At 41.1% G+C, this 27,866-nt stretch overlaps 2 protein-coding genes across 5 annotated transcripts; one reads left to right on the forward strand and one right to left on the reverse strand.

The window, feature by feature from the left end:
• Positions 1 to 1,309: 1,309 nt before the first annotated feature.
• Positions 1,310 to 24,844, reverse strand: traf3ip1 (TNF receptor-associated factor 3 interacting protein 1). Of its 4 annotated transcripts, none has more exons than XM_080498601.1 (18): positions 24,776 to 24,844; positions 21,851 to 21,975; positions 20,187 to 20,255; positions 18,854 to 19,015; positions 18,046 to 18,174; positions 17,494 to 17,907; positions 17,338 to 17,409; positions 17,148 to 17,165; positions 16,915 to 16,938; positions 15,585 to 15,660; positions 15,150 to 15,170; positions 13,579 to 13,666; positions 11,977 to 12,066; positions 11,662 to 11,794; positions 11,551 to 11,587; positions 11,380 to 11,456; positions 4,193 to 4,410; positions 1,310 to 3,898 (listed from the first exon to the last, which is right to left on the reverse strand). In XM_080498601.1, the coding sequence occupies exons 2-18, from the start codon at positions 21,971 to 21,973 to the stop codon at positions 3,733 to 3,735; spliced, it is 1,917 nt and encodes a 638-aa protein (XP_080354727.1). In that variant the 5' UTR covers positions 21,974 to 21,975; positions 24,776 to 24,844; the 3' UTR covers positions 1,310 to 3,732. The 4 variants fall into 4 exon arrangements, with proteins under 4 accessions (XP_080354727.1, XP_080354726.1, XP_080354728.1 ...); XM_080498600.1 differs by having other exon boundaries at positions 11,977 to 12,069; XM_080498602.1 differs by lacking the exon at positions 17,148 to 17,165 and having other exon boundaries at positions 11,977 to 12,069.
• On the forward strand, positions 24,342 to 27,866 carry agr1 (anterior gradient 1). Its single transcript, XM_080498605.1, has 8 exons — positions 24,342 to 24,365; positions 24,799 to 24,920; positions 25,041 to 25,104; positions 25,326 to 25,378; positions 26,595 to 26,671; positions 26,797 to 26,860; positions 27,086 to 27,169; positions 27,713 to 27,866. Exons 1-8 carry the CDS (start codon positions 24,358 to 24,360, stop codon positions 27,760 to 27,762), a joined length of 522 nt encoding a protein of 173 aa, XP_080354731.1. The 5' UTR covers positions 24,342 to 24,357; the 3' UTR covers positions 27,763 to 27,866.

The raw sequence follows: 27,866 nt of genomic DNA on the forward strand, positions 1-27,866 counted from the left end.
GTCGGTAGAGGACTTTACCGGCACGAAACATGGGGGAATAAAACTGATAGTTAAAAAAATACCTTTATAAAAATTCAAAACAATTATTCAAAATGATTGTACAAATTATTTCTCAAAAATATTATCATTACGACATATCTTTTTTTAAATTGTCCAATACATCTATGAAGATGCATGAAATTGAATTTAAATATAACTACTTGTACTTAACAAGTTCATGAAATCATCAAAAACATTGGCTCATACTTTATGGGATGTATCATAATTATAAAAAAAAAAAAAAAAATTCTGAGGGACAGAGCCTTGGTGCTGTTCTGCCTGCTGACAGACAGTGACATCCTGGTGGTGCTCTAAAAATAAACTGACAGGTCAACGGAGCCATGTGTTCCCACGAGTGCACGTAGGTTACTCACAGACGTCCAACTGAATGGGATACAAACAATATTGCAAATCAGGATACACAATGCAGAGTTTCCCCAATCTACTTCTAGATAATCTCAATACCTATTCAGTATTAACTTATAGTAAGCTGGATATGTGGAGATGGACTTTATTCAAATAGAGTGTGGTTAATTTACCAGATTAAAGCTGCAACAGTGGCTGAAGCTTTCAGGACGGCCTCATTTGGGGATTAGTGAGTAACTCCAGACCACAGAGTTACTCATTAGCAGCCGAATCAGCTAATAGTAAAGATGAAGTCATGTCGGGGAGGTCACTTCTGCCTTGTGAAAGCACACAGAGAGAGAAAAAAAAAAGGTAAAAGCAGACGGACACTGAGCTCTCCTTTCTTTGGACTAATCCACCTGTTGAGACTGGGGGCCCGGAGCAGGTCTCCAGCGAGGGCCTCCAGACCAAAGCTGCATTTTGCATCACTAGCGCTCCCATCAACAGCTGATATGGCGGCTTGCTAATACGTTTTGTGCATGTTGCAGCTGCTTTACAGCTCTTGCAGGTAAAAAAAAAAAAAAAAACATAGTTGGGTGCTCGTGTCCCTCGAGGGTCTTCAAAAGGAGCTTAAATGTTTTTACTTCTGTCATGTCAGATCAGGCTCAGAGCCGCAAGTTTAGGAGTGTGACTCAACCGTGCCGCTCGCCATGAGGCCTCCATATGAAGTCGTGAATTCAAACAAAGAGTGCTCATTTCTTCTTTCACTTCACAATGTAACAGGAGCAATCAAGACCTCTCATTAAGGCACTATTGTGCAGCTAACCCGACTTTAAGCCTTCCTCTGTGCTGCTGCACTCTGAAAGTCACTGCAGCGGAAAAAAAAGGGAAAAGCAGACAAAGAATTATTTCAAGGTAGCCATTTATTTCACTCCACTACAAAATTATAGAATTATCTGAGCTATTATACAATCTCCACATATACATAATGTACATCTTATAAAGCGACTGACGATATGATACAAGTAGCGTACAGCGCGAGTCGTCTTTACATGGATCAGACAGACAGGTTTCACTTCATTTCCACTTTTACTAGCTGGGGGCTTTTCCACATTTCATTTGTATTTGATGGGCTGAGTATAATACTGATAAACACAAAATGTTGCAAATGATACATTTTACGTGCCCCCCCACCCCCCAACTGGTTTTAAATGGATGACTATTCAACCTACAGATTTCTTAAGCCTCGACTTTAGTAAAATCAACAAATAGCTTTTAAGAGAGCGTAGTCTGATATCGGCGTACAGTCGTCACATTCACATCAGACATAATTGAAGGAAATCTCACAAAACTGCAGTCACTGGTCAACTTAGGGACAAATAAAGTGAAATGAAGGATGTGACCAGTGAGTGCAGTAGATCTAACAGAGGTAGCAACCATGTGAGTGTGAGTAAAAACTCAAGACGAAATCCGTATTCCACTTCAACGTATATTCATTGGAATGGAGTTTCAAGAAAACTGTAATAATGACAGCCTCACATCTTATCTGGTGTTATCCTGGTATTGCTTTGTTTTGGTTTTTTAAAGCAGCTAGACTTGGAAAGCACATTTATTTAAGTTGTAAAAATAGCTAGATTTTCATTTATTCATTTAACTGTTATTTTTAGATAAAGTTTGCACAAATTTCAATCAGTCCCAAGAGTGTCCATCCTAAAAGTGGAACTGCTTGGAAAGATTCTACAGTACAAACAGATAAGAAGGACATTCAGGATACGAGCTACACTGCATGATAATGTAAGGTTGAACACATTTTTATTATTGAAAATACATAAGATGAATATGTGCTTTTCTGAATAGGCGAGGAAGAAAAAAAAAGGAATTCTCAACCCAAAAAAACCCCAACGATTTTCTGGAGCTTTTCCCTCCTGTGGTACTTCAAAGTGCAGCAGTGCGTCAAACATGGAAGATTGACTGAAGTAACAGCAATAAACTACGAGTTTTGGATTTCACACAGCGGTAGGAAGCAAAGAAAAGCTTTCTGAAAGCAGTGTCAAACCCCAATTTGAAGGAAGAATAGCTTGAAGAAAAACACTAGAAATAAATGGTTTGGAAGAAGGAAAAAAAACTAGTATGACGTGTTAAATGAGAAGGAAGTCAAGCAAAAGAAACAATCACACTGACAGGGTCAGTGTCCTCTGTGCAAAAGCTTGAAAAAGAAATATCACATGCTCAACCTGCCAAATGCACCAGGACCACCTTTATTTCTTACTATGTAGGTAGTCCTTTACACTTTCAGCAGATGAGAGAATGTAAAACAGAAAGTACTTCCTCCGGTGGTGCCATGTGCCAGAGCAGAGCTGCCTCTTTGTGGGAGGGTCAAAGGGAAGGCCTACCTTGATTGGGATTGCCTAAACCCGCGATGACACTATTGAGGTTTTTCACATGATGTCAGAGGTCTAGCGGTACCACTGGGTCCCCCGTCCTCGATGTTACACTCCTGCTCACTGCGGTTTCATGATAGTGTTTACTTATGATTAATTGTGCTTACAGCTACCGCGGATGTTCAAAATGGCGGCACAATTCATGATGTATCTTTGTCACGTGGGTGAAAACCCTCAATACAGGGTATGATTTCGGATTTGCTCGTTGGGCGCACGCACTTCATAAAACATTAAATAAGTCAAGGGGAGAGATGACAGACCTTCTTCACTTTTGGGGCATCATTCCAGGTACAGGGACACATATCAATGTTGGAAAACCACGAGAAAGTGAATTGTTGCATATTAGGACCCCTTTAAAATCCCCAAAAGTAAAACGACACCACACTGAAAAATGGACTTCAACAAGAAAGAACAAGAACAACCCTCCAGGTGCACACCACAATGTACCATTTAAAGCTGGTCTATTGTTTTTCCGAATGTGCGTCATTCAAAACAACCTAGCTACTCTAATTTCTGAGTCATGAGCCGTGCATGCGCTCATTCCACAAAGGCACCATGAAGACCAGAGCCAGTGATGGGATTAGGCGAGTGTGGAGAGCAGAAAGACCAATTTCCAGTTGGTACATCTCCAATGCCACTATCCATTCTGTTTTTAATTCCTAATATTGTTATTGGATTAACTTTGGAGCTCTAAACCACTGAGTAGCCCTATTTCCTGCTCTCACTGTGAGGGATTTGAGTTTATCTCCAGCTTTCACGGGAGAACCTCGAAGTGCATTGTTTGGTCTCTTCTCACATCATCTGCAAGAAAAACACGGTTTCACCATCATTTGGAATGAGAAACCGCTTGTGGCTAAATATTCAGTGCATTTCATAGGAATGTTTCTTTTACTCCAAAAACCTTCACTCAGTTTCTGGAGGAGGAGTTGATTCCAGTCACCATCTTCTGGATCTTCTCATCATTTTTCAGTACGTTGGCCTTCACAGCACAGTTCTTGTCCTGCTGGTCTTTGATCAGCTGCTCCAGCTCAGCCAGTTCTGCTTTCAGAGGGTCCAGCACCCGGTCTGTTTCTCTGGAGGTGAAACAAAAACACGTAATTACAAACGCACCAACTTCACTTGTGTGGGCGTCAATCCCCCAGTTATCACATAGTAGTTTATTCATCTTAGTTTGAAGTTAAGAACTGGGGGGGGAAAAAATCTTTGGAATTCTACCCAGAAACGTATGGAAAAGATTATTATTAAGTCAATGAAAAATAATACTGTATGTCTCTAGCTTGAAGATTCATAAATTAACATAAAAACAAGGGAATGAAGGCCAGAACTATGTACACATTTTTCTTGATTTAACAACTGAAAGATCCAACCTCTGCTCCTGCAGCAGGGCCTGTGCATGGTCCTTGTTTTCCTGCCGCCACGACTGAAGCTCAGCCTGCATGGCGTCCATGTCCTCCTGGATGTAGTCTATGACCTTTCCCAGAGACAAGGAGCTCTGGCAAACCATCTGGAGGGATGTGCAAAGCCGCTCGATCTCACTTGTCACCATGTCCCGTTCTTTCTTCTGCGCCACCTCCGACACCAGGTTCTGGAAGAGAAACGGCAGGTGAAACTACGGCACAGGCTTGAGGGATGTAGGGTGATGACATGTAACACTGAAGATACAGCAGAATCAAAGCAGTAAGACATTCCTTATCCTAGAACTTTGACAGAGTGCAGAGGTGGACCGAGTACAACGTTTGTTCTGTGTTTTACATGTAAATGCAGGTAAAGGAACAATAAATCATTAAAACCTGAACTCTTTCATGATGTCTATATGTTCACAAAACAAAACAATTACTACTGAAAGTGACTACAATCTCAAGGTCACTGAGGAGGAGCAACATGTCCCAGGAACTGCTGCCGCCCTTCTACAGATGTTCTGTCGAAAGCATCCTCACTTACAACATCCTGGTGTGGTACAGCGGCAGCTCACAGGCTGACAAAAAGGAAAGAGTCAGGAAATGGGCCCAGGACATCGTAGGAGTACAGCTGTCTTCTCTGTCAGACATCTGGGCCAGAAGCATCACCTCTGACACTCCGGGGACACAACTTATCCTCACTGTTGCCCTCAGGAAAGAGGTACAGATCAATGCAGGCACGCACCACCAGGTTTACGTTTTATCCAAGTGCAATACGGGTACTGAACACTCTAATAACAAATTCTACATCATGTTTAAGGATATACTGTATGTTCATTACATTTGTATCCTCAGTGTTTCAGTGAAGCATAAAAAGTTACAAAATATATTTATACACGTCCGTTGTTGGCTGTCATGCTTATTGGTTTGGGTTTTTTTTCCTGGTTCAAAGGTAAATGGGCTTTAGATGCATAGTCCCTCTTTACCCTGTTCACAACCTTCTTGGTTCACTCACATTCACACATTAACCAACGGACAAGGTCTTCATTGAGAGTGAATTAGGGTTCGGGATCTTTCCAAATACACTTTAAAAAAAATGAACAGGTGAAAAGCTGTAGTTTCGGGACTGAAACAAAACACTGTCAAATATATCTTTTCATCGCTTTTTTTTTCATACTTTGCCAGCACTTTTATGTTTTACTTTTTGTTTACATAAATACTTGCACGCAAAGTTTGTGATTAAAAGAAACCGCCTGTTTCTTTCCTATCAAGGTTTTAGCCAAGAGCGGACACAAAACACAAACAAAAATCATGTGTCCCCAGACCAAAACATAACAACTTCTCTTTAGGAATTCCACCTTTGCCAGCAAAGGGCTCAAGTTCCCAGAGTGAAGCAGCATTTAGCGGTTTAGGATTTCGTGGCTGAAAATGTTGGGCAGGAATTCCACCGACATTAGCTGTATATATAAAGATCAAACGTGCTGCTGAATTGTGTTGGCTTATAGACGGCCTGCTGAAGGCTTCCAGTGTATGGTGTGTGGCTGAAGGGAAGGAGGAGGAAGATGAGGAGGAGGAGGAGGGTGGAAGTTCGTTGTATCCCAATTACACTCGGTCCCTTGATGGTGAAAAGGAGGGGAGGCTATCAGAGAAGGACCTCCCTTGGCAGGGAGCAAACCCAAGGATGTTTGCTCAGCTGGGTTTCGCAAGGCCCGCGTGCGTATGTGTGCATGAAAGCACTCACCCCCCACCCTCCCCACGCACACACGCACATACACACACACGCACACACACACACCAAAGGATCAATGGAAGCATACAGTGAACACACATCACCGCCGCCCGCACTCTTGGTCTTTAAGTCTTGTTTATTTTAGTAACAGGCTGTGGCAGCAAGGTTATTTTGCTACAGTATTGAGTAACAACTACTACACTTATGCCTCCTTTCAAGTTCCACGCTGGGTCTAAATTACGCTCTTTGGCTCCACAGATGGGAGCACCTGCCTTCACCAGGCAGCATAAACTCATACTCGTGCGTATACCAAATGACAGCTTCCTCTTAAAAACACACAATCTGTCACAGGGCAGCGGGGCACATGTGCTTGGCATTGCTGGCGCGTACGGCGTTTGCTTTATCGGACCATCTCCAAACAAACCGAGCAGCTAACTAATTGCAGTTTGACTGGACGAGACCACACGGCAGAAATGACATCAAACATTGTCGTTTGCCACCATTTCTCGTCAGGAAGGCGGCACAGATTTCTGACAGCCTCACTCGGCTATCCCCTCTGCGGCCGCTCAAGAGTGTGAGGCTTGAAATGCCTTGGCCCAGTGGTCCCTCAACAAGGTGGGTGGCTTTCCACTAGGCGCTATGAACCCTGCAGCTAGACAAATACTGTAAGGCTCATTCGGCCTGCTGGGCTGCGGTCTGGCCCGCGCAGCCCAGACAGGACCCGGAGCTTCATTCTATTTGCCGTTCCGTCGCTACCTCAGTGAGCCCCTCCCTTACTCTCTCTCTTTCTGTTGGAAAATAAACTTGGCGTGAAAACATGACCCCTTGTTCGTGTGCACTCTGTCTGGGCAGATATAAATCACAGCTTTATGGAGGTCTCTGCCGGGGTCTATGAGACCTGTGTGCTCCGAGTTTTCCTTTTTCTCACCCAGATCACAGAACAATATTTGGACATGGCGACCAGAGGAGTGAGAGGTGAGAGAGGAGGAAAGGGGGGCAGGTTTTCCCATTATCTCAGACAGTGATGAAAGCCCGAGGCTGTGAGGAAGACACAGCCTGCGGCTGGCGCAAGGAGAGTGCAAGGGGACTAATAAGTAGAATTATCATCTTTCCTTTTTTTATAACCACAATGTTGCTCCCAGTGCAATAGCAGAACTCAAAAAACAAGACCTGAAAAATCTAAGCTGATGAAACATTTCAAAACATCAGAACTTGTATTGCATCCATTCTTGACAAAAAAAATTCACATTCCTCTCTCTTGCATGACAATGCTCACATTAACTCGTCGGATCTCTTCTGATGGTGCAATGGTTAGTGCTCTCACCTCACAGCGAGAAGGTTGTGGGTTCAAATAAGGATCTTTACGTGTCAAGTTGGCACGTGTGTGAAGGTGTTTTCCAGTGTCCACACAGAGTGCATGTGAATTAGAAGGTGTGTCTCTATGTTCGTCCTGTGACTGGCAACTTGTCCAGGATGCACCCTGTGTTTGTCCATAGTCAGCTAGAATTGGCTCCATCTTAACTGAAAGCAAGAGCCAAAATTCTAAAATCTGAAAATTAAGATAATGTTCTTAATCTTTGGGGCAAAATGTCAGAGGAATGTAAAAAAAAAAAAAAAAAAAGCACCCTTGTAACCTATCCCTCGCTCATAGTGAGCTGGAATTGGCTCTAGCGCCCTGTCACCCAGCACATGGATGGCTTCATCGATTCATCTTGTATTGATTATTACAAGAGTATGGTCACGTGAGCTGAATCCAACCTGCCTGAAATTGGGGTGAAAAGCATGGTAAACCCTTGAGGAATTTCTAAACTATCGGAAGTTGACATCAATCCAATCATCTTTTATCCACATAAAAGTGCAGGTCTGAAATTCTCATTTTGATTCATGGTTGTATTATTTCTTAATGGACAGGAAATTGCTAATTCTTCTTCAACTTTGACTAAAATATCTGTGCTTGGGTCTCTTTCAAAGGACAGATAATCAAATGAAAGTTTCAGTCCACCTATTATAACACTGCAGGGTACAGTAGTGCAATGTGAAATCCACCCAGGCATCGCACACAGCCTAATCAGCTTAATTAGAAAAATGCGTGCAAAAATGTGATTCATGGAGCTCTTATGGGGATTTCCTGGGGTAACAGGAAAACACTCTTCAAAGTATCCTCTGACAAGAAAAATGGCTCGTAAGCATAGGAGCTGGCAGTGTCATGGCAACCTTTAGGGTATCATTAACTTGGAAAACAAGCATTTAGACACTAGCTGTCGAGTTGATGAGAGATCAGCCTCATTCAGTGCTGTTCATTCATCAGATTAAATTGGTCAAAGCGGGGGGAACGCAGACAAATGTGAAAGCCTTTCATAAAAACTGCTACACCCAAAATCCAGTTGAATGAGGGCGGCTACAGCAGGCTGTGACACAGCGATCTAAAAATGTTAGTTGTTGAAGACCATTGATCTTTATGACCTGGAGGGAAAATGACTCAGATCATCACCAACACCAAATGGAAAAATGTGCTTTTGTTAAAGTAGATTATTCATAACCACATTTAACAGCATTCGTGTGTCTGGGAACAATCCTCCTCCTGACTACTGGCGTCGGTTTGGAGACGCCAATGCATGTCCTGCAGGTTTTTACGGTGCGTTTCTGTAGAAGATCTGAGAGGTGAGCCAGGGAGCAAAGCCTCGACTGGAAATTGGCTCCGTTGGTTGTTTATGAGCGTGCCTGCCATTTTTCTTATTTAAAAAAAAAGGGCCTATTCAAAAATGCTAGTTAGATCATAAAAATAGCTAGGAGTCAGTGAGGTGAGGAGAAAAGCCAGAAGGTTACAGGATGTTGTTACAGGGTCACTGTAGTCCCTTGGGAGAGACCATTGTGATCACCAGCCGGGGATACGAGGGGGAGTGAGAGGATGCTTCCAAGGGGCCACTGGCAGTGTACCAGTGACAAATAACGAAACTATAAATTTTGTCTTCAAAACAGCACTTTTAAAAGATTTCAAGCACAGCTCAGGATGAAAATGTGCAGTTAAATTGAAGGTCAGGTCAGGTAGTGGATTTTGGCAGCCTTCAGCTAGGCCCAACCCAACTCCTCCAATACGGCAATACGACCCCTACAAAAGTAAAATGACTAATGGAATGCCACAGGGTCATTTCCCTATGCTTTCCACAAAAAAAACGAAGGAAAAAAAAAAAAAACACTAAATGTTTATGAAGACAGAGGTCTGCAGAGAGGAGTATTTATTTTCTTGACAATCCTGCAGAGACTATTCTGGCCCTTCTCCTCCATGACTCTCACTCAACAGCCATCCATTTGTGTGCCACAGAGTTTATTTATTCATTACAAACCTTCATCAAGGCTAATTTGATGGGGAAAAGAGCACACAGTAAAAAAAAAAAAAATCTTGTGAAAACGCAGCTGTTGCAAGAGGGCAGATTCTGTCTAAATAAAAAGAGAAGTATCTCAAAATAATATACAAATCTGCGGAGGGGTCATGAGGAAGGTTACCCCCATAAATATACAGCAAATACTTTGCTCGCACGCGGTGGTGGGACATGGTAAAATACACTTTGCTCTGCAACTGTTCTTTTTATTTACATCAATACTGCAAGCGCTATAGATCAACAAAGTAATGGCAAAGAACAAATTCAGACTTAAGAGTGATCTGTTTTGACAAACATCACAATTTCTTTTTTTTTTTTTTTTTTTTTAAAGGACTGCAACAGCTGTAATTTCAAACCACATAGAATGAGGAAGCTCAATATTTACATTCTTGTCCCTTCGTGTTTTACCGTGATTACAATTACAAGAAGACGAAGAAAAAAAGACTCCATTAAACTGACCTCTGCACCCTTTCATGTCAGGAAGGAAGTCATTATAGTTCTTTATACAGCTGACGAGGCAAGGCCAATAATGATGGAGGGCTGGGCCGGGCGGCTCACAGTTGCACAGGCATACCTGCATTAAAGCCGTCTCACTGATCACACAGATTCCCTGAAAACTGGGGAGGAGGCTGCATTAAGAAAATTGGGATAAACTCCACAAGGTTGTGCTCAAGTTACACGAAGAGCTCTTCTGTTTTGGAGGTTTTTCTTGTGTGCGAATGTGTATGTGTGTTACAAAACGCACGTAAAAGCTTGCTAAAAAAAAAGCTGGGCCTGCAAATTCCTGCCGAGCTGTTTGGCTTCACTGCCGGTCGAGGTTGGATGACTTCAGGTGTAAGGGATGATGTCTGAAGCCGCGGTTAGAAAGAGATAGATCAGGGGCGTTTCTGCACGAGCAACTGTCCAAAACAGAGCATCCATCAGAGCCGGGGAGGCCGACCAGGAAGGGACGCCTCGGTGAGGTGGACCACCCAAAGCAGATACCATACGCCGCCTCACACCACAGAGTGCAGACCAAACGTCACACTAGTTCAGACTGCAAATATTGATGGAAGAGTGTGCTCTCGGCTGAGAAACAGGCTGACTTGAGATGAAACCCATGAGCAGATGAGTCAAAATGACTGGTTTTAACAGATTCTGATGGAATACAGTGAGGTTGAAGATTATGCCTTTTCCCCAGCATTCATTCTTCCTTTTAAGTGTAAAAAGAAACAATTAAACCAATAAAACGAGCTTTTGGTTCAGTTATGACTACTGCAAACTATATACGAAGACTCACCAGGAGTCTCTAATTAAAAGTATCTGCAGTTATGTACATTTTTGGATCTGGTTGATGATTACATCTCATTATGTCAAAACAAGAGGCACAACACACTTCAAACTTTTTTCCACAAAAGGAAAACTCCTTATATAAATGAAAGAGGTTACAGGAAAAAGAAACTTTCCAGAGAACCTGATTATTATGTGCATGTCATCTCTCTGAGAAGACATTTATATTCATTTCACCGCACAAGAAAAGAAAGTGTTGATTATAAAAATTTAAATCAAAGTTTTGAAAGCTTTCTGCAAAGCTGACAGATCTTTTTTAACCGTGAGCAAAACATAGAAGTTCATAAGCCACGACGTAATAATAATTAAACATACCTAAGATATTTGAGCCAGCCATGAAAACAAGCTCATTTTGCACCAGACATCTCGATATGTGCAACAATAGTGTGTGTGGTCTGTTAAAAGCTTGCTTGTGTGGTTATTAGCCCTTCAGCTTCACTGAAGGGAAACATTTTTGCGGTTGCGAGGCAGCGCAATTACATGTCCCTGTTCCTTTTTGTTTATGTCTTTCTTTTGATAATAACCAGAGTTGCAGTGGGGTTTTCGGTATGGTCAAACTGTGCTCCCAAAGAGGAGACTCTCCCACAAGGAAGGGCTCAGAGAACTCAATGAGCTATTTAACTTTGGGTGTGAAGTCGCTGATACTGATGATTTTTCAAGAACAATGCTTACGCTGCCCTCGAGTGGTGGGAAAGAGGACTGTCACGTACGGCACATACCTGCCCTTTCACTTTTGGAGATGAGGTCAAAGATTCATATTCTTTCTTTGTCTCGAGGATCTTTTTCACAAGTCCACCTACAGTGAGCAAAGACCAGTGATTCAGCAGAAGAAACAATCAGAAGACTTTTTGCTTTTGGAATAAAGGCTAAAAAGATTCAATAAACCATACCGTGTTTCTCCTCACTATCCAGTTCTGCTGCATGTTCCTGTAATACAGGCAATTACAAGATAACTATCCAAGGCTTGTGTTTTTAAAGGAAATTCCTCTTTAGATACTCACTGCCTGTATTTCAGGAGCATCTGAGGGGGGAGGGGCTGCCTCCTCCACGAGAAACTGCTCATCATCCTCTTCATCCTCAGAAAGCTTCTTCCCGTCCATGATGACCTGTGCTGCGAGCTTGGCACTAGACTGCCTGGAAGATAAACCAAGCACGACACTCATTATGGCCTCTCGTTAAAGGAAATGCTAAAGATTATTGTATGTTTACATTTTTATAAACAATAAATCTAAATCAAATGGAAGTTTCATAGTAAATTGTAAATTAAATTGTAAAAAGTATTCTGATTTATGGAGAATTTAAATGAATCACGTCACCTCTCAGCTGGATTTGTGTCATTATTGCTTTCCTGTCTCTTGACTCGGGGAGGCGCTGGGCGAGCGCTGCTCGGTCGCCGTATCGGTCTGCTGCTGTGGAATAAAAAAGGATGCATATAATAAATTCTCTCAACATCACCGCTCACTTTAGATTTTTTTTTTTTTAATACAAAAAAACCCAAAGCATGTTCTACAAGATGATGTTTTCACTTGCGAAACAAAGACTCTGCACCTGACTTCAAACATTTGCTACGTTTTGGTACGGTGAGAGCCTCACAGAGTCAGTCAGCTGTCGGGAGCATAATTGTTTCTCTGGACAACGTTCAGAACATTAAAAACAGCTGCTGTATTACAACGTCCCAAACCGAGCAATCCTGGCAATCAGTCAGCTTGAACAACTCAACTTTCATCACTCGATAAACAGAGCTGTCGAGCTGATGTTGGATCGGGCCCAGAATGAAGTTTGAGGAACAAAACAGCACAATACAATATAATAGCCCAGGAGCTGCCCTTTTACCTTCAGTAGCATTCTTTCTGTTAAACTACCAACACAACCTGCACAATCAGAGACAAATACATGATTTATTCTAATTTTTGGGGAGTGGAACATCACTCAGATCTAAATTTATGGGTCATGCACAAAGTATGATGTGCTTAAACAGGCTTAAAAATTATAATTAAAGCTGCAGCACTGTTCTCGTGTGTCTGAATAAAACAAATATCAACCCGACGGTTCGGGATTCGAGCCCTCATCTTGCCCTTTCCTCCCTTTTAATTGACATTGAGCAAGACACTGAACTCCAAATTGCTCCACTCATGTGCCAGCACGTTGCACAACAGCTGTTATTACTGGTGTATGTGTTTGTATGCGTGGGTGAAGGTGGCAGAGCCTTTCAAAATATGTTTAGACTGCTAAAGCAGAAAAAAAAAGAGATTATATAAATCCAACAACAGCAGCACCGCAGCCAATGTATAGTTGTGAAAGTTATGTCAGGTCTGTCACATACTATACAGCTTGTGTTTTGTTTACATCCTTTGATCAAGTGTAAAAATGCCACAGGACCGTGACAATTCAACACAATAACACTGACCAATGAAGAGAAAATATACAGGATTTGAGGATTAACGTGAATAATATTGATAATACTGGGCACCACTTAAACTCGAGCCAATTCAAAGTGCTTCACAAGAACTTGGAGATACATTAAAAACAAACATTAATTGAGCGCTTCAGGAACCGGAGCAGCCAACTAACAAATATTTCTAAAGAACAACTGCTTCACTCTGCGCATACTCAATTTTACTGAGTTAAGCTTCCACTTCACCCTTCAGCCTGGTTTCTTCCAGGATATTTCTATAATCACCATCATGAAAGAACAAAGACTGATGGACATCTTCGGACATACAGCCTTCCATAATACTATGCCATATCATCATTGCTCTTCGGTTTCGCATTGCAGTGTGTGTCCAACAGAAGAATGCAACCGCAACATAGACACAGAGACACAGAGCTGGAATTTCTGCTTTGGTTTTGAGCTCCCTATGCTGTCTCAGGAAACCGTGAGCGAAGTGAACGAGGGTGGAGGAGTCTGCAACACTGACCTGGACGCCATGTCTGATGGCACAGAGGACTCCTCAGTTTCTCCATTTTCATGGAGGACATGTCTCTGGGCTGACTGGGCATCTCCATCTGGTGAGGAAAAAAAAAAAAGAGCTTTGGTTAGTTTGTGGAAGAAAGCAGCATCCTAGAAATGATTGTGTTGTATTTGGTGCTATATAAATAAAGTTAAATTGAATTGAAAGTTGAACTGGATGGATTCAACAAGGCTGCAGCGGAAACTCTATAATGTTATCATTCATGAGCTTGAAACATGAGCTCAATGCCGAATAAAAGTGTTTCACAACTGGATTCTCCTGCAACCTAACCGCTCACCACCCCATAACATCATTAATGAAGGGGTAAGGTTGGCTTCTTATTGCATAAATCACGTATCTGGATGGTCTCGGAAGATTTCGCAGTGGTTCTCTAATAGGCAGGAAAAATGTGGGGTCCAGGGGAATAATCTTTCTCTTCTTGTACATTTTTACAAGAATTAATGACAATAATAAAGACATAAAAGGAAGGTATACAATGAATTACTAGTAGAGATAAACTGCAATATTGCAGACTATATATAAGACTTTAAAGCGACTACCTCACGCAAAAAGAGTTATATTTTCATTGCCAATACATCCAGAGCCAAAGCCCAAAAATTACATTGTATAAGGTGAAAACCACCCGCCTACATTTAAGCAACACTATTACTTGTGTGTCAGACTAATCGCGTGTGGTTTGTAGGACTGAACAGCAACAAGTAAGAGAGCTTTTTTGATATAGCAGTATAGCAGACAGAGCTTTATGATATCATAATGATATTTTACCATTGCTGGTAGCTTTAAAGCTCCTTTATTTACAATCACACGAAGCATGTGAAGCTAATTCTTGGAAACACATTGATATAATCCATGTGAATTCTTCTGCTGTACTCCTGTGACTATCTTTACTGCTATGTGAGTGTGTGTGTGCTGTTCTATTTCATACCCAAGTGACTCTGGATTGCATCAAAGGGCCTCAGTAGTGGGGACCTCTTGACCCCATCAAGAGGCCGTGAGTCAGGAGAAAATGGACCGACTCACTCAAAAGCATCAATGAACAATAAAATAATTGTTCTTAATCACAGAGTGACTGAAGTAAGTGATGAAAAGTAAGTTATTACACACTCACAATGGGACTCAGGGCAGAGCATTCTGACATTTTGAGGAAATACTTTTTTTCCTCTTTTTCTCTGTGGCAGGTCACACGAGTCGTGTGCTGAGAGAGCTGACGTAGCTTTTTGATGTTTTTTATAAAATTGATCACTAATGATTCCTAATAGCTGTGCTTTAATGTATTTCTTTTATTTCTTTGTAAATCAGTGAATGAGTTTGTGTGCAAAAGGTGCTCTTTAAACACACTTAAGGTGCATCATTATCACAAAAGTTTCTGGTCTGCATTATATTATCTGTGTTGCCTCAAACAGGTGAGGCACATAATGTTTCAATGTTTGCTGATATAGATTTTTTTTCTTTCTAAAATCCTCAAAATGCCTTTTGTTGCATTGAACTGGGTCCAAAGAAAAAGAGAGAACTCTCACCTCCTTCACTGTCAGACTCATCTGTTGAGGGGGAAAAAGCACAATGGTATCTAAATACAGAAACATCATCCCAGAGCAGTGTGACCCTACCCTCTAAGTGTGGAGCAAGTCTGAAAACAGATGAGTGACTGTAAATCTTTAAACTATTTACAAGAGAGTGACTTAGTAGAAAACAGCGTATTAATGCCAGATCCGTGAAGCTTTGTGATGAGTCACTTTTCCTTCCCACTGAGGGGAAATAGTCACTGGTTTCTTTGTGAGTGCAAAGCAATTGAGTGTAAAAATCAATGTGGAAGTACTTAAATGAGAGTTTCTGTCAGTGCAGAGTACTACAGGTGTATTCTACAATAGTCAGTTGTTTATTCTGTGTAATGTGCATTGCTGGTGTAGCTGATTAAAATGAGATGTTGTTGGGAGAACATAGAGGGAAATTACCTTGACCTCCAATTTTGGGTCTTCTTCTCTGCCCTTTGGCAGATGAAGGCCGAGGTATTCTAGCAGGACTGTCGGACTGTACATGGAACAAGAACAATACAACTTCAGTATTATAAACTCTGAAAAGCAACATAAGTTTGCTACCACTTTATGTACAAACCAGTGATTTATAGGATAGTTAAGAGCAGTGGTTCTATGCTCGTTTTTCTTGGAGCTCCCCCATTTAAGAAAGGCTGCAGAGCCATTCTCTGAACTCTGATTGGCCAAAAGTATTACAATGAAGCCAAACACCCACAGACACATCAAAAATTCTGGACGACAGAGCAGGAAAAGCCCCGGGTCCTTTCTGTGGTCTCTGCTGCCCCCAAGAGGGTCGCAGCCCCCAGGTTGGGGAAACTCTGGTAACCAAGAAGCTCAGGTTCCCTATCCAGTTCATAACATCAAATTAATAATCAATTATTTAAGGCTGCAAAGTTTTGATGTCGCATCATTCCAACAGAACACACTAATGAGAGAAGCTTCGCTTGAATTCCCAGAATGCAAATTGACTGTTTACAGGTGCAGAATATCCACTTGAGGCTTCAACATCAGATGCTCGTTTTCAGAAGGCGTCAGGCAAAAGAAAACAATGAGGCACAAAGACAAGAGGGCCACAACATCAAACAGAATAATAAGGTCTCACGCTAAAAATAGCAGCAGGAGCAAAGCAGAGCTCAGAAGAAAGACAATTTTTGTGTTTCTGTCAGTGGGAGAAAGATGGCGAGCGTCATGGTGCACGCTGCCAATAGCAACTATACATGGTCGACACGTCTGCTCCACATCTGAGCAGGCGAGTTATAAAAATCAGGTGCTTCATGGCTGACATTTGAAACTTCAACAAAAAGGCTCACATCATTGGTGAGTCTCCGAGTTCAATGACTCAAGATGGGTGTCATGATCACCTTAGTCAAAGAATACAGCCCCATTCTTTACATATTGACGATTCTGAATTCTATCTTGCTTTTAGCACAAATAAATATGAGTAATTTCAGAAAAGGGCTTTGAAAACACAAACTCAAGTGTATGGATTTGATGCTGAGGGAAATTCTTCAGTAAAAAGTGGCTGAGCATTCATTGTTACATCTTGCTGCAATCTCCTTTACAACTCGATTTGTCAGTGTGACTAACAGAAGCTAATTTTATTGGAAAGATTAGGGCTATTCTCCATTTTGTAAGATTGAAGCTTTGCAGCGTCATCATGCAGGTCAGATACGATCCTCTGTCAGCCGAAGAATACATGATCGGCCGCATAAAAGCTAATTGCTACAGAGTCATCTCCTCATGTTCTTACCTGGTTTTCACATGCTTCTGTGGGCTGTACAGGCAAAAAAACACAGCATTGTGTCACACACTTAAATCTGCCCATAAGAGGACACACTACTGTTTTATCACTAAAACAAAATCTAAACCTAAACTAAAGCGATAATTTCCCCAAACACCGACACAAGTCACGACAGCCAAGCACATATTGTCAGCCATACACCAGACTATAAGCTTCTGATAGCTCCCACAGTTATTAAATACCTCTTCGGATGGGTTTGACTGCTTGCAAAAAGAAGAGGCACCACATTAGAATATGATACATTCATGAACACCTACATGAAATGATAGTGAGACTCATTAAGTTGACAAACTAGCACAAACTAGCAACTCTCTCCTTGTTGAATTGACAAATCTCTGGGAAAGAACAATAATATGTTCTGAGTCAACTCACCGCTGGCACAGTTTTGGCGGTTTTGCTGGGTTCTTCAGAGTTGTTTTTTCTCTGCGGCTCTGATACTCTGGCCTGAGCAAAAACATACACGGCGAATGTGAATGACACATCTGCTGCCAGCACTTAATACAATGAGTTGGGTGACGCGGTCTATACCTTGATATCGCTGCTCTCTCCGCTTTTTTGCCGCTCCTCTCCGTCTTTGCGTCGTTCTCTCTCACGCTCTCCGTCTCTGTCTCTCCTTTTGTCTCCGTCACGGTCTTTGTGAGCATCTCTGTCTTTCTCTTGTCTCTTGCCCCGGTCTTTGTCCCTCTCCTTGTCTTTTTCCCTTTCCCCCTGATCCTTGTCCCTGGGCCGTCCTTTGTCACGGTCTCTGTCCCGTTCTTTATCTCGCTCCCGGTCCCGGCTCTTAGCGTGGCGGTCCTGCTCGCTGCGCTGGTGCTTGTCAGACCGATCCCTGTCACGGTGGTGCTCTTTGTCGCCATCTCTATGGCGCCGGTCCTGCTCTTTGGGCTGATCGGGGTCTTTCTGGTCCCGGCTGCCGCTGCGTTCCGTGATCTTTTTCGTTTCCTGAAATCGTTGATTCCAACACGAGAATTCGAGGACAGAGATGGTGACGCACCAGTTAAATGAGCATCGTATCAAGAGACTGAATGCTGACACATCCAAATGGTATGCGATTTAGTGATGAAAGAAAATGAGTTTCACCTCTCTGTCTGGGTGCCGTTCCCGTCCTTCCCTGTTCTCCTTGTCCTGGGACTTGGGGTTGCTGGCCTTAATTTTCATGTCCAATTTGTCTCCCGACAGCACTCGCTTCACTGCTTCATCACTGGACATCTACAAGTGTGAAAAATTACAATTAACCGAGTGTGAAAAGTCATCAAAAAGGGTAACGGAGTGTGTAAAGGAGACGAAACTGAAGGGGGCCGATAAAAGGATTCACTACTGAGGCAGAAAATAATACTGAGACAACAACTGTACATTCAGTGTTACATGTTCGTTTGAGAAGGAAGCGGTAGCTTCGGGGGGGAAAAAAGGGCCCAAAATGTGATTACTAACTCTGTTAGCTTAAAGCTCACAACTAGTGATTAACAATTTCACTCAACATCATCAACACACTTAACTGATATCCTCATATTCAATAAAGCACGCTCTTGTGACTATAACCACATGTTTTCTAAAAAGAAAAGTCATACTGTGTAAGCTAAATAAAACATTTAAAAAGCTCTGAAGTGACATATTATTTGCCCAGCTGTCCCCCAAGCATTAGCTCATGGGTTTACACACTGTCACACACACAGACACACATAGACTCCCGAGTCCAATTAAAATATCTCAAAGATCCTGGGCAGTTTTCCCATGATTATTACTAACCTTAATGCGAAAACCAAAAACCAGCATGTATTTTATGCACTGCCAAAGCTGCCTTCGGGTATGGATTATGATTACAACAACGTAAACATCAAGAATTAATCTTGATGCAGCTGTTCAGTGTAAAAGTCTCAGTGAGATGGACCTTGTTGACGCAGCACTTGGCGATGGCCTGCAGAAGCTCGTTGGTCTTCTCAGGCTCGTGTCCGGCCACGATGCGCGAGGGCTTCGCTGCCAGGGGCTCGCCAGTCAACAGCATCACCACGTCTATGGCTTTCTGAAGGAAGGCCATTTTCGAGTCCTTATCCTAGAGGGGAAAAAAAAAACGTGATGGAAACAGCTGCATACAAAACAGAACTGATTACATAAATAAAAGAACTGCATTGGAGGATTTTCTTAGCATGCAACCTACATAGTTATATGGCACATAACACACTGATACAATAGACTAATCTATGCAAACAAACAACTGCTTACTACATTTGACTCAACTACTCCTAATATTTGGACCCTTTAATTGTGATTCCTCGTCTGAATTGACTTGATTTGATCTGATTTCTTGACTTCATCATACATCATTGTTTACATCAGGGATAAAAAAAACAAAAGTGAAAATCTGGATTAATAACACAGAGGGGCCGCCAAAGATAGAACACTAACAAACAAATAATAATTCCTCTTGAGCTGTAGTAATAAAACTGTCCATTCTGAATACAATAGTGACCCTGTTAAGTGCCGCCTGCAACCTGCCAGACCGCTGCATGTAAGAAGCCTGCCAACTGTGTAACATAAGGACTTGTATCTGCTGCAACCACCTGGCCCTCTCTGGAACACCTGATAATAGGCCAACGCTTTACAACCACCGAGCTCTTTATGAAATCTCTATTCAGTAACACACGCCTGCACAGAAGCTCTCCAGGCCAATAATGAAATACATAATTGATACAAGGCATTAGACAGATAGTGTGGAGGTAATTGTAGAATAATATCCCACCAGCAGACTTCAGTACTGTGACGTTCTCCACAAGCTTCCTGAACAACCTCAAAACAAATGCAGCTAAGATTTAAAACGGATACAAGAGCTAAAAACAGCAGTTTAATATTAATCTAAGGTTTAAGGCCATGAGGTTATCGAGCAGCAGTGAGTAAATGTGAAGGCTTTTCTCTTCCCGGTATAACATCTTGCCATGCAGTATTAACCAGGGGTCAGCTTATGGGCAGCAGACACCTCGGTGAGCCCTCATAGGTCACACATATTGCCAGAACCTCTCACTCAGAGTGTTAGATAGCTAACGTGTGGGATTACACACACAGAGAGCACTTAAAGCATTGATGTTGTCATAATCAATAAGAGTTTCCTATGAATTGATGCAAAATCAGCTTAATATACATGAAACACAATCAACATCAGACAGCTGGTGGAGTAGGCTCAAGCTAAAAGAAAATAGCAATAAAAAGGCAGAAAACTGTCAACTCACTTTTACACAGTCGGACTTCATTTCATTTTCTTCATACAGGCCCTTCAGAAAACCTGTTGTCCTGATGACCTAAACACAGTGAGAAGAAAAGGAAGGGGGTTGAAAGATATCGGATCATTCCCACAATCAGGTTCTTGAGACTTGAAAATGCACTTTGAAAACAAAAAATCAAGTATTGAACAATGTAATTTGTTAGGACAGACTGAAAAGCTACAACTAATTTGAGTACAGGAGTCACACATACCAATACACTCGGCTTTATCAAATATACATGAGCCTTCAGTGTAATATAAGACTACCAAACAGGTGGAGAGTGGAAATGAGGTCTCACCTCTTCTTTAAAAAGGCAAAACAGATTTTGCTCCGCTTGACACCTCAGTCAATGTACCCTGCTATGCGTTACACATTACACACATTAGCAATGACAAAGGAGGGATTTCTATTTGGAAAAAAGTAATATAATTCAAACCAATAAAGATCAGGTTTTGTTCTAAAAAAATAAAATCTGTAGAAAGTCTACAGCTGGCAAAATAACAATTACAGTAACAATCAAATAATAATAACACCAAGAATAGAACATTCATGAGTATGGACATTATACATTATGGCTGGTAACAAAGACTTGTAAATCTTGTTTGCTTTCATTTAATAACATTAACAGAAACAGCATCTCACTATTTAGACTGTCTACACTGTGTTAGTGTTTCCAAATAAAATGCAATCACTAATGTCTGAAATTTCGTATCAACTAATATTAAAGCAGCATTGAGGTATTACCGTAAGATCAGGTGAACCTCCAGATAATAAGTTCCTGACTTTGAATGTCACTTTTCCCCATGTGACTGGTTCAATTCCTAAGAGCTTCTGTCTTTATGATGCAAACTAAAAGGGTGAAACCAAATGCTTGTGATGAGAGATGAATGCTCCCGGTCTGCACAGGGCTGTCTCCTCACCTGAGAGCAAAATAAACTCCCTATAACACAATATTTCAGATGGCTCTTCGAAACATCTTCATAAGAAGCTTGACGTAGGATAAGAAATAAAATGTGCATGTTGCTTGTTGTATAGGCCAGTAGGATTCCAGTCAATCTCTAATTCTAGTGTGCAGTGCACAGTTGTAACTCGACTGAGTAGTAAGTTATCGAACAGTCTAGCTGTCGTAAGCTGCTCCACATCCGTGATCCCAACGTGGACGGGACTTGAACGATCAGATTAAAATAGCCAGCCTGGCAGGCACAAATATCTCCCTATCACCAGCCAGCAGAGGACAGATTCGGTTTGTTGATCCCTGCGTGGGCTCAGGTCGTACCTGGCAACTACCAGACGCCTTTGGCATGGCTGGCTAAAGAGCTAGCCTGCTTTTGGGAAAACCCTACATTTCCATCAACTCTTTGGCTGGACATATACTTGTGAATCCACTATTTGTCCATCATCAAATCAGATCAATACTATCATTTTAGTCTGCAGTGGCTTTAGTGGTTGCTTTTATGTCTGCTAACTCCCTTAGCTTAGTCCAGGCTAACGTTACTGCACTCGCCAACCAATGTTCACAGTTTCTAAATAGCGTTGCTGTGAGTATTTTCACCAATTCGAGGGAAATTAGCTCAGGTGCATATCAAATAATAGCCATTTTATGTTCAGTTACAGCAACAGCTGAGTCTCACCTCGCTGATGATATCATGAAGATAGCGAAACGGCGGCTTGCTTAGCAACTTCTCCGTGAGGGGTGTCTTCTTTATCACCTTCCCCAGCGTGTCCTGGGTCTTCTTCACGACTGCCGCGTTCATGGCTGCGGTCAAACGTAAAGCCCTGTAAGCTTTGAAACGCTAACAAAACACTAGTAATCAATCCGAAGTGGAAAAACTCAGCGACTCCGTCGCTTTGGTTGCTATGTCAATATTCTGCAATCCCACAGTGCATTGCAAGTGGAGACGGCGCATGCGCCCAAGAGTGTCGGTTGCTAGGCACTCTCCATAACAACGGCCAACAAAACATAGATAGATAGATAGATAGATAGATAGATAGATAGATAGATAGATAGATAGATAGATAGATAGATAGATAGATAGATAGATAGATAGATAGATAGATAGATAGATAGATAGATAGATAGATAGATAGATAGATAGATAGATAGATAGATAGATAGATAGATGGATGAGCTCAATACTGAATAAAATTGTTTCAAAACTGGATTCTCCAGCAATCCAACCTCTCACCATAACGTTGATGAAGATATAATAAATCGACTATCTGGTAAATCGAGGATGCTCCAGGGAGATTTTGCAGTGGTTCTGTAAAAGGCAGGAAAAATGTGGGGTCCAGAGGAATAATCTTTCTCTTGTACATTTTTACAAGAAATAATGATAATAATATTATCTGTGTTCCCTCAAGCAGGTGAGACATATAATGCTTAAATGTTTTCTGAAATAGATAACTTTTTGCTAAAATGTTTAAAATGCCCAAAAGAGTTTTTAGAGGTTTAGAGGTTTTAATGATTTATTGTTCCTTTACCTGCATTTACATGTAAAACACAGAACGAACTTTGTACTCGGTCCACATCTGCACTCTATCAAAGTTCTAGGATAGGGAATGTCTTACTGCTTTGATTCTGCTGTATCTTCAGTGTTACATGTCATCACCCTACATCCCTCAAGCCTGTGCCGTAGTTTCACCTGCTGTTTCTCTTCCAGAACCTGGTGTCGGAGGTGGCGCAGAAGAAAGAACAGGACATAGTGACAAGGGGGATTGAATGGCTTTGCACATCCCTCCAGATGGTTTGCCAGAGCTCCTTGTCTCTGGGAAAGGTCATAGACTACATCCAGGAGGACATGGACGCCATGCAGACTGAGCTTCAGTCGTGGCGACAGGAAAACAAGGACCATGCACCGGCCCTGCTGCAGGAGCAGAGGTTGGATCTTTCAGTTGTTAAATCAAGAAAAATATTTATGTAGTTCTGGCCTTCATTCCCTTGTTTTTATGTTGATTTATGAATCTTCAAGCTAGAGACATACAGTATTTTTTTTCATTGATTAATAATAATCTTTTCCATACGTTTTTGGGTAGAATTGCAAAGTTTTTTCCCCCCCAGTTCTTAACTTGAAACTAAGATGAATAAACTACTATGTGATAACTGGGGGATTGACGCCCACACGAGCTTCCACACAAGTGAAGTTGGTGTGTTTGTAATTACGTGTGTTTTTGTTTAACCTCCAGAGAAACAGACCGGGTGCTGGACCCTCTGAAAGCAGAACTGGCTGAGCTGGAGCAGCTGATCAAAGACCAGCAGGACAAGAGCTGTGCTGTGAAGGCCAACGTACTGAAAAATGATGAGAAGATCCAGAACATTGTGCCTGGAATCAACTCCTCCTCCAGAAACTGAGCGAAGGCTTTGGAATAAAACAAACATTCCTATGAAATGCAATGAATATTTAGCCATGAGTGGTTTCTCATTCCAAATGATGGTGAAACCGTGTTTTTCTTGCAGATAATGTGAGAAGAGACCAAACAATGCACTGCAATACAATAAAGTTCCCATCAAACTTAATATTTTCCCATAACTTTTTCAGGAGTGCATGAACATTTTTTTTCCCCTTACCTCTGAAAAAAAAAACCCTCAAATTAGATTTTTGACTTTTTTTCGACACTTGACTGTTTGTTTTTTTGCTTCCAATTTTATTTTTCTTCAGTGGCCCTAAAAATCTTCGGTACATAGGAACATTAATCCCATCAAATCAAACATTTGAATGTGTGTTCAAATGTTACAGATTAAAATAAATGAATCAACAGCATCAGAAAAATTTGAAATTAATGTGTTACTTACATAACACATGCAAAAAAAAGTAAACACAATAAAAAAAAAATTGGTGTACCAATAGCCTGCACACCCAAAGTGATTGTTCACCAGCAGATTTTAAATGCTTCTTACCAGCAGCACGAGGACATAGGATATGTACTGAAAATCAACATGTCTAACTGAGTTTTGCTTATTTTTTATTTTGAGTAGGGAAGGTTTGATGTTTTAACACATCAAACTATGACAAACTGAACTGAACTCTTAACTATGATACTTTTTTAAATCCCTAAACCTGTTTGGCGAGTTCAGGATCCAAACAAAAGAGCCAGTTTAAAAGCTGTTGAGTGCAGATACCTGTTGCTCCGCACAGACAGCATGACAAGGTAAGAGATTTAGCCATATATTGTAAGACAGGAATATATGAACTATGGTAAAATTTTTAATATTCAAAAATCTTTAAAATGTTCCATCTGCATCTTGAAAGTGTATAATGTGAGAAGATATTTGTGAAATTTTGAGAAAATGTTTTTTTTAACATACTGTTTGACATGGACTTTTCAGTGGTAATTTGGAGTTGAATCACAAATTGTAATCATTCGCATGCATAAGCCTGTTATCACCATATACAAAATGTCAGCTGAACAAAAGGCTGAGGCGTGTAATGTGGAGAGTTCAAGAAAAGGGACGTAACTTAATCTGTAGTTTGTCATGTAACTTCACAACTACAAATACCTTTTAAAAAATGCTCAGAAAGTAATTTTGCGTCAGAAAGCCATTTTAAATGTACATCTACCTGAATTTCCTCCTGTGCTGAAGGTCTTCCAAAGGACCGGCAACAATGCTTTATTGGGTCCTGCTGGCTTTGTTCATCACCAGCTATGCTGCTGATAGAGGAAAGGAAAACAAGACTGTTAAAAATCAGTCTCAGTTTTCAAGAGGTAGGTCATCCTCCATTGGTTCGGTTGCACAGCTTCAGACAATGAGCCATCTGTAACAAATGTAACAAAATTCATTCAACAAAAGCACAGAGTGAAAGTTGACTGTTTCTACTCCTATAGGATGGGGCCCAAATATTAAATGGATGAAGAATTATACTGTAGCGCTGGATGCACTGAAGCAGACGTAAGGCACTGGAACTTTGTAGCAACTCTTCGTGAGCAGTTTGTATTAGTATTCAATAAACTCACTCTTGGGATGTCACTCATGGTTATACCTTTCGGAACATGCATATAGACCATGATTCCTCGGAGATTTGTCTGTTTGACGCTTCATCCACACCCATCAGTGTGCTCTTTGTGCTGAGGAATGTGTTTTGTTGTTTCTCTATGCTCTGTGCCACACAGGTTGAAACCCCTGATGGTCATTCATCATCTGGACAGCTGCCCATACAGCCAAGGTACCGCAGCAACTTTGTTAAAAAATTATTAAATAAATGTAGTGTAAATGGATAGGCTTACACTCCCTGTGATGTTGTTCTCACTCTGACTTGGGCTTGGCCTCATGGGGAGCAGTGAAGGATTGCATTCCTCAGTACCTGCATAGCAGGTAATGAAATAGACAAAACTCGCACTCATAACTCACCCAGCTGGAGTCTGAAGACGAAACTCTTTGGAAGCTTGCATGATCTTTTTGTTTAGTCTTTCAAAGGACAGTCCACTTACAGAATGAATTCAGTTTATTTATTTATAAAAAAATGTTTTATTTTAAAAAAAACTATAATAAATGCTGCAAGCAGCGTTGAACGGGTCCTGGCACAGCAATGCACATTGGAATGTGGTGCATGTTGAGGTTTGGTGTCAAAAATATCAAATTCTGTGGCTCATACAGTACTTGACAGAAATTCCCCCACAGGTAGACTGTCTGTTGCACAAGGCAGGCCCTGCAGCTGTCCGTCAAAACATGCTCTTTCTGTCTGTGAACAGATAACGGCATACATTGGATCAAAGGAGATCTTTAATCAAACATGTATATTTTTAGGTCCATTGCAGCATGTAGAGCAGAGTTACACATCACTTCCTGTTCCATGGTGAATCATCAGGTATTCATTGGAGAGCCATGGCCGCACCCTTTGAGATTATAGTTACATTTTGATACGTTTTCATCCGTATTGGCCAGATTTGTGGCCTGCAGGACTTACCCCAAAGGAGATTTTCACACATTTCATGCATAACGCAAAGTGGCAGACTTCCTGTGACATTTTTGTTCAGCTTGATGTGCTTCATATGTCCACCAAATTTCTTGGACATAAGTGAAAGATGTCTAAACTCTCTTGTAACATTTTCTCTATGCATATATCAAACTCTACAAGAGTTATTTAACCCTCTCACTGATTTTAACTGATTTGAACCCAAATCATAATCATAGAATGACACTAAAATATCCCTTCACCTAAACAATTATTTATTTCCTTATCAGGGATGTTTTTTTTATTCCTTTCTTTTCCTTGAATGATATTGGACCTCATGGGTTTGTGCTGCTGTCACTATTCACACACTGGTCTAGAGCTTTCACATAGTTTTTAAAGCAATGTCACATTAATGAAACTATTACATCACCACTGTATGTGACCACAATGAAAACTGAAACAAAAATATGATTGTTTGCTTTAACAGCACTGAAGAAGGTGTTTGTTGCTGATGAAACCATTCAGAAAATGGCCAAAGACAGTTTCATCATGCTCAACGTGGTGGTAAGAAAAATTGTTCAGAATATTTTAAATTAAACCACAGGTCCATGTTTTTCATATAATCAAATTTTATTTAATTTTAACTTAGTTTAATAAACATTTGATCAAGTGATCTTTTTAACTTGCAGGAGGAAACTGGGGATGCAAATCTGGCTGCTGACGGCTACTATGTTCCCAGAATCCTCTTTATTGGTAAATACCAGCTTTGTTCTCCATCTATTCTGTCCAACGTTGAAACTCTAACAACTAGTCACCTGAGCACGTTGGACGTGTTGGGAAAAGATGAACTTGCTGCCTTGTTTGGCAAATCTCATCATTTGTTGACTCTTTTTCAAATGAGTTGTTTGTAATGACTGTTTATCGGTCTTACAGTAATGATCTCTGCCCTCACTGGTCCATGTGTGCTACTGTTTACAGATGCCGGATTAAAGGTTCGCGTAGACATCAGAGGAAAGTACAGTAGCAGGTTGTACACCTATTCTCCGGATGACATGGAATTATGTAAGTAATATAAACTGCACTGTGACAGTTTTTGCCCTCAAATTGTTTCCTTCATTTTAGTCCATACATATTGAATATTGAGCAGTCTGAGACGGAATCTGAACTTGATTTTAATAGATGAAAGGCATCTTTTTTCCCCAACAAATAAAACAAATCTACAGAAAGTCAACAATCTACTAAATAAACAACCCTATAACATCACCAATATTATCTGCAGTGCTACACAAATTGGAACAAGTTCAACTTAGAAACAAGGTTGTAAGAAGAAATGATTACAGTTTCAGGGGGGGGGGGGTAGATATGCCAAAAACTTCAAACAAATAGTCAAAATATAGTTTTGAAGGTAGCCCCCTTTCTCACTTTGGTTCTAATCACAAGTTAAACTCTTTTTATGTGACCTTCATTCATAAATACAAAACATCTATCACCCAGTTTGTGACATAAACACATCTCAACATGTGATCAGACAACAAACAAAGTCCGAAACAGCACAATTACCGACGTTCTGATTATGTTTTCATTCTTTTTCCTCTCTCTCAACAGTGGCTGAAAACATGAAGAAAGTCAAAGCTCTGTTTCACAATGAACTGTGACACACATCTGACGTCTCTGCGTCTGCCACACACGGCTGCACCGACTTGTTTGCAGTGTAACTCTGTAAAAGCAACACCAGTCACATATATAATAAAGAATTAAC

This window comes from Blennius ocellaris (genome assembly GCF_963422515.1).
Source record: "Blennius ocellaris genome assembly, chromosome: 6".
NCBI lineage: Eukaryota > Metazoa > Chordata > Actinopteri > Blenniiformes > Blenniidae > Blennius > Blennius ocellaris.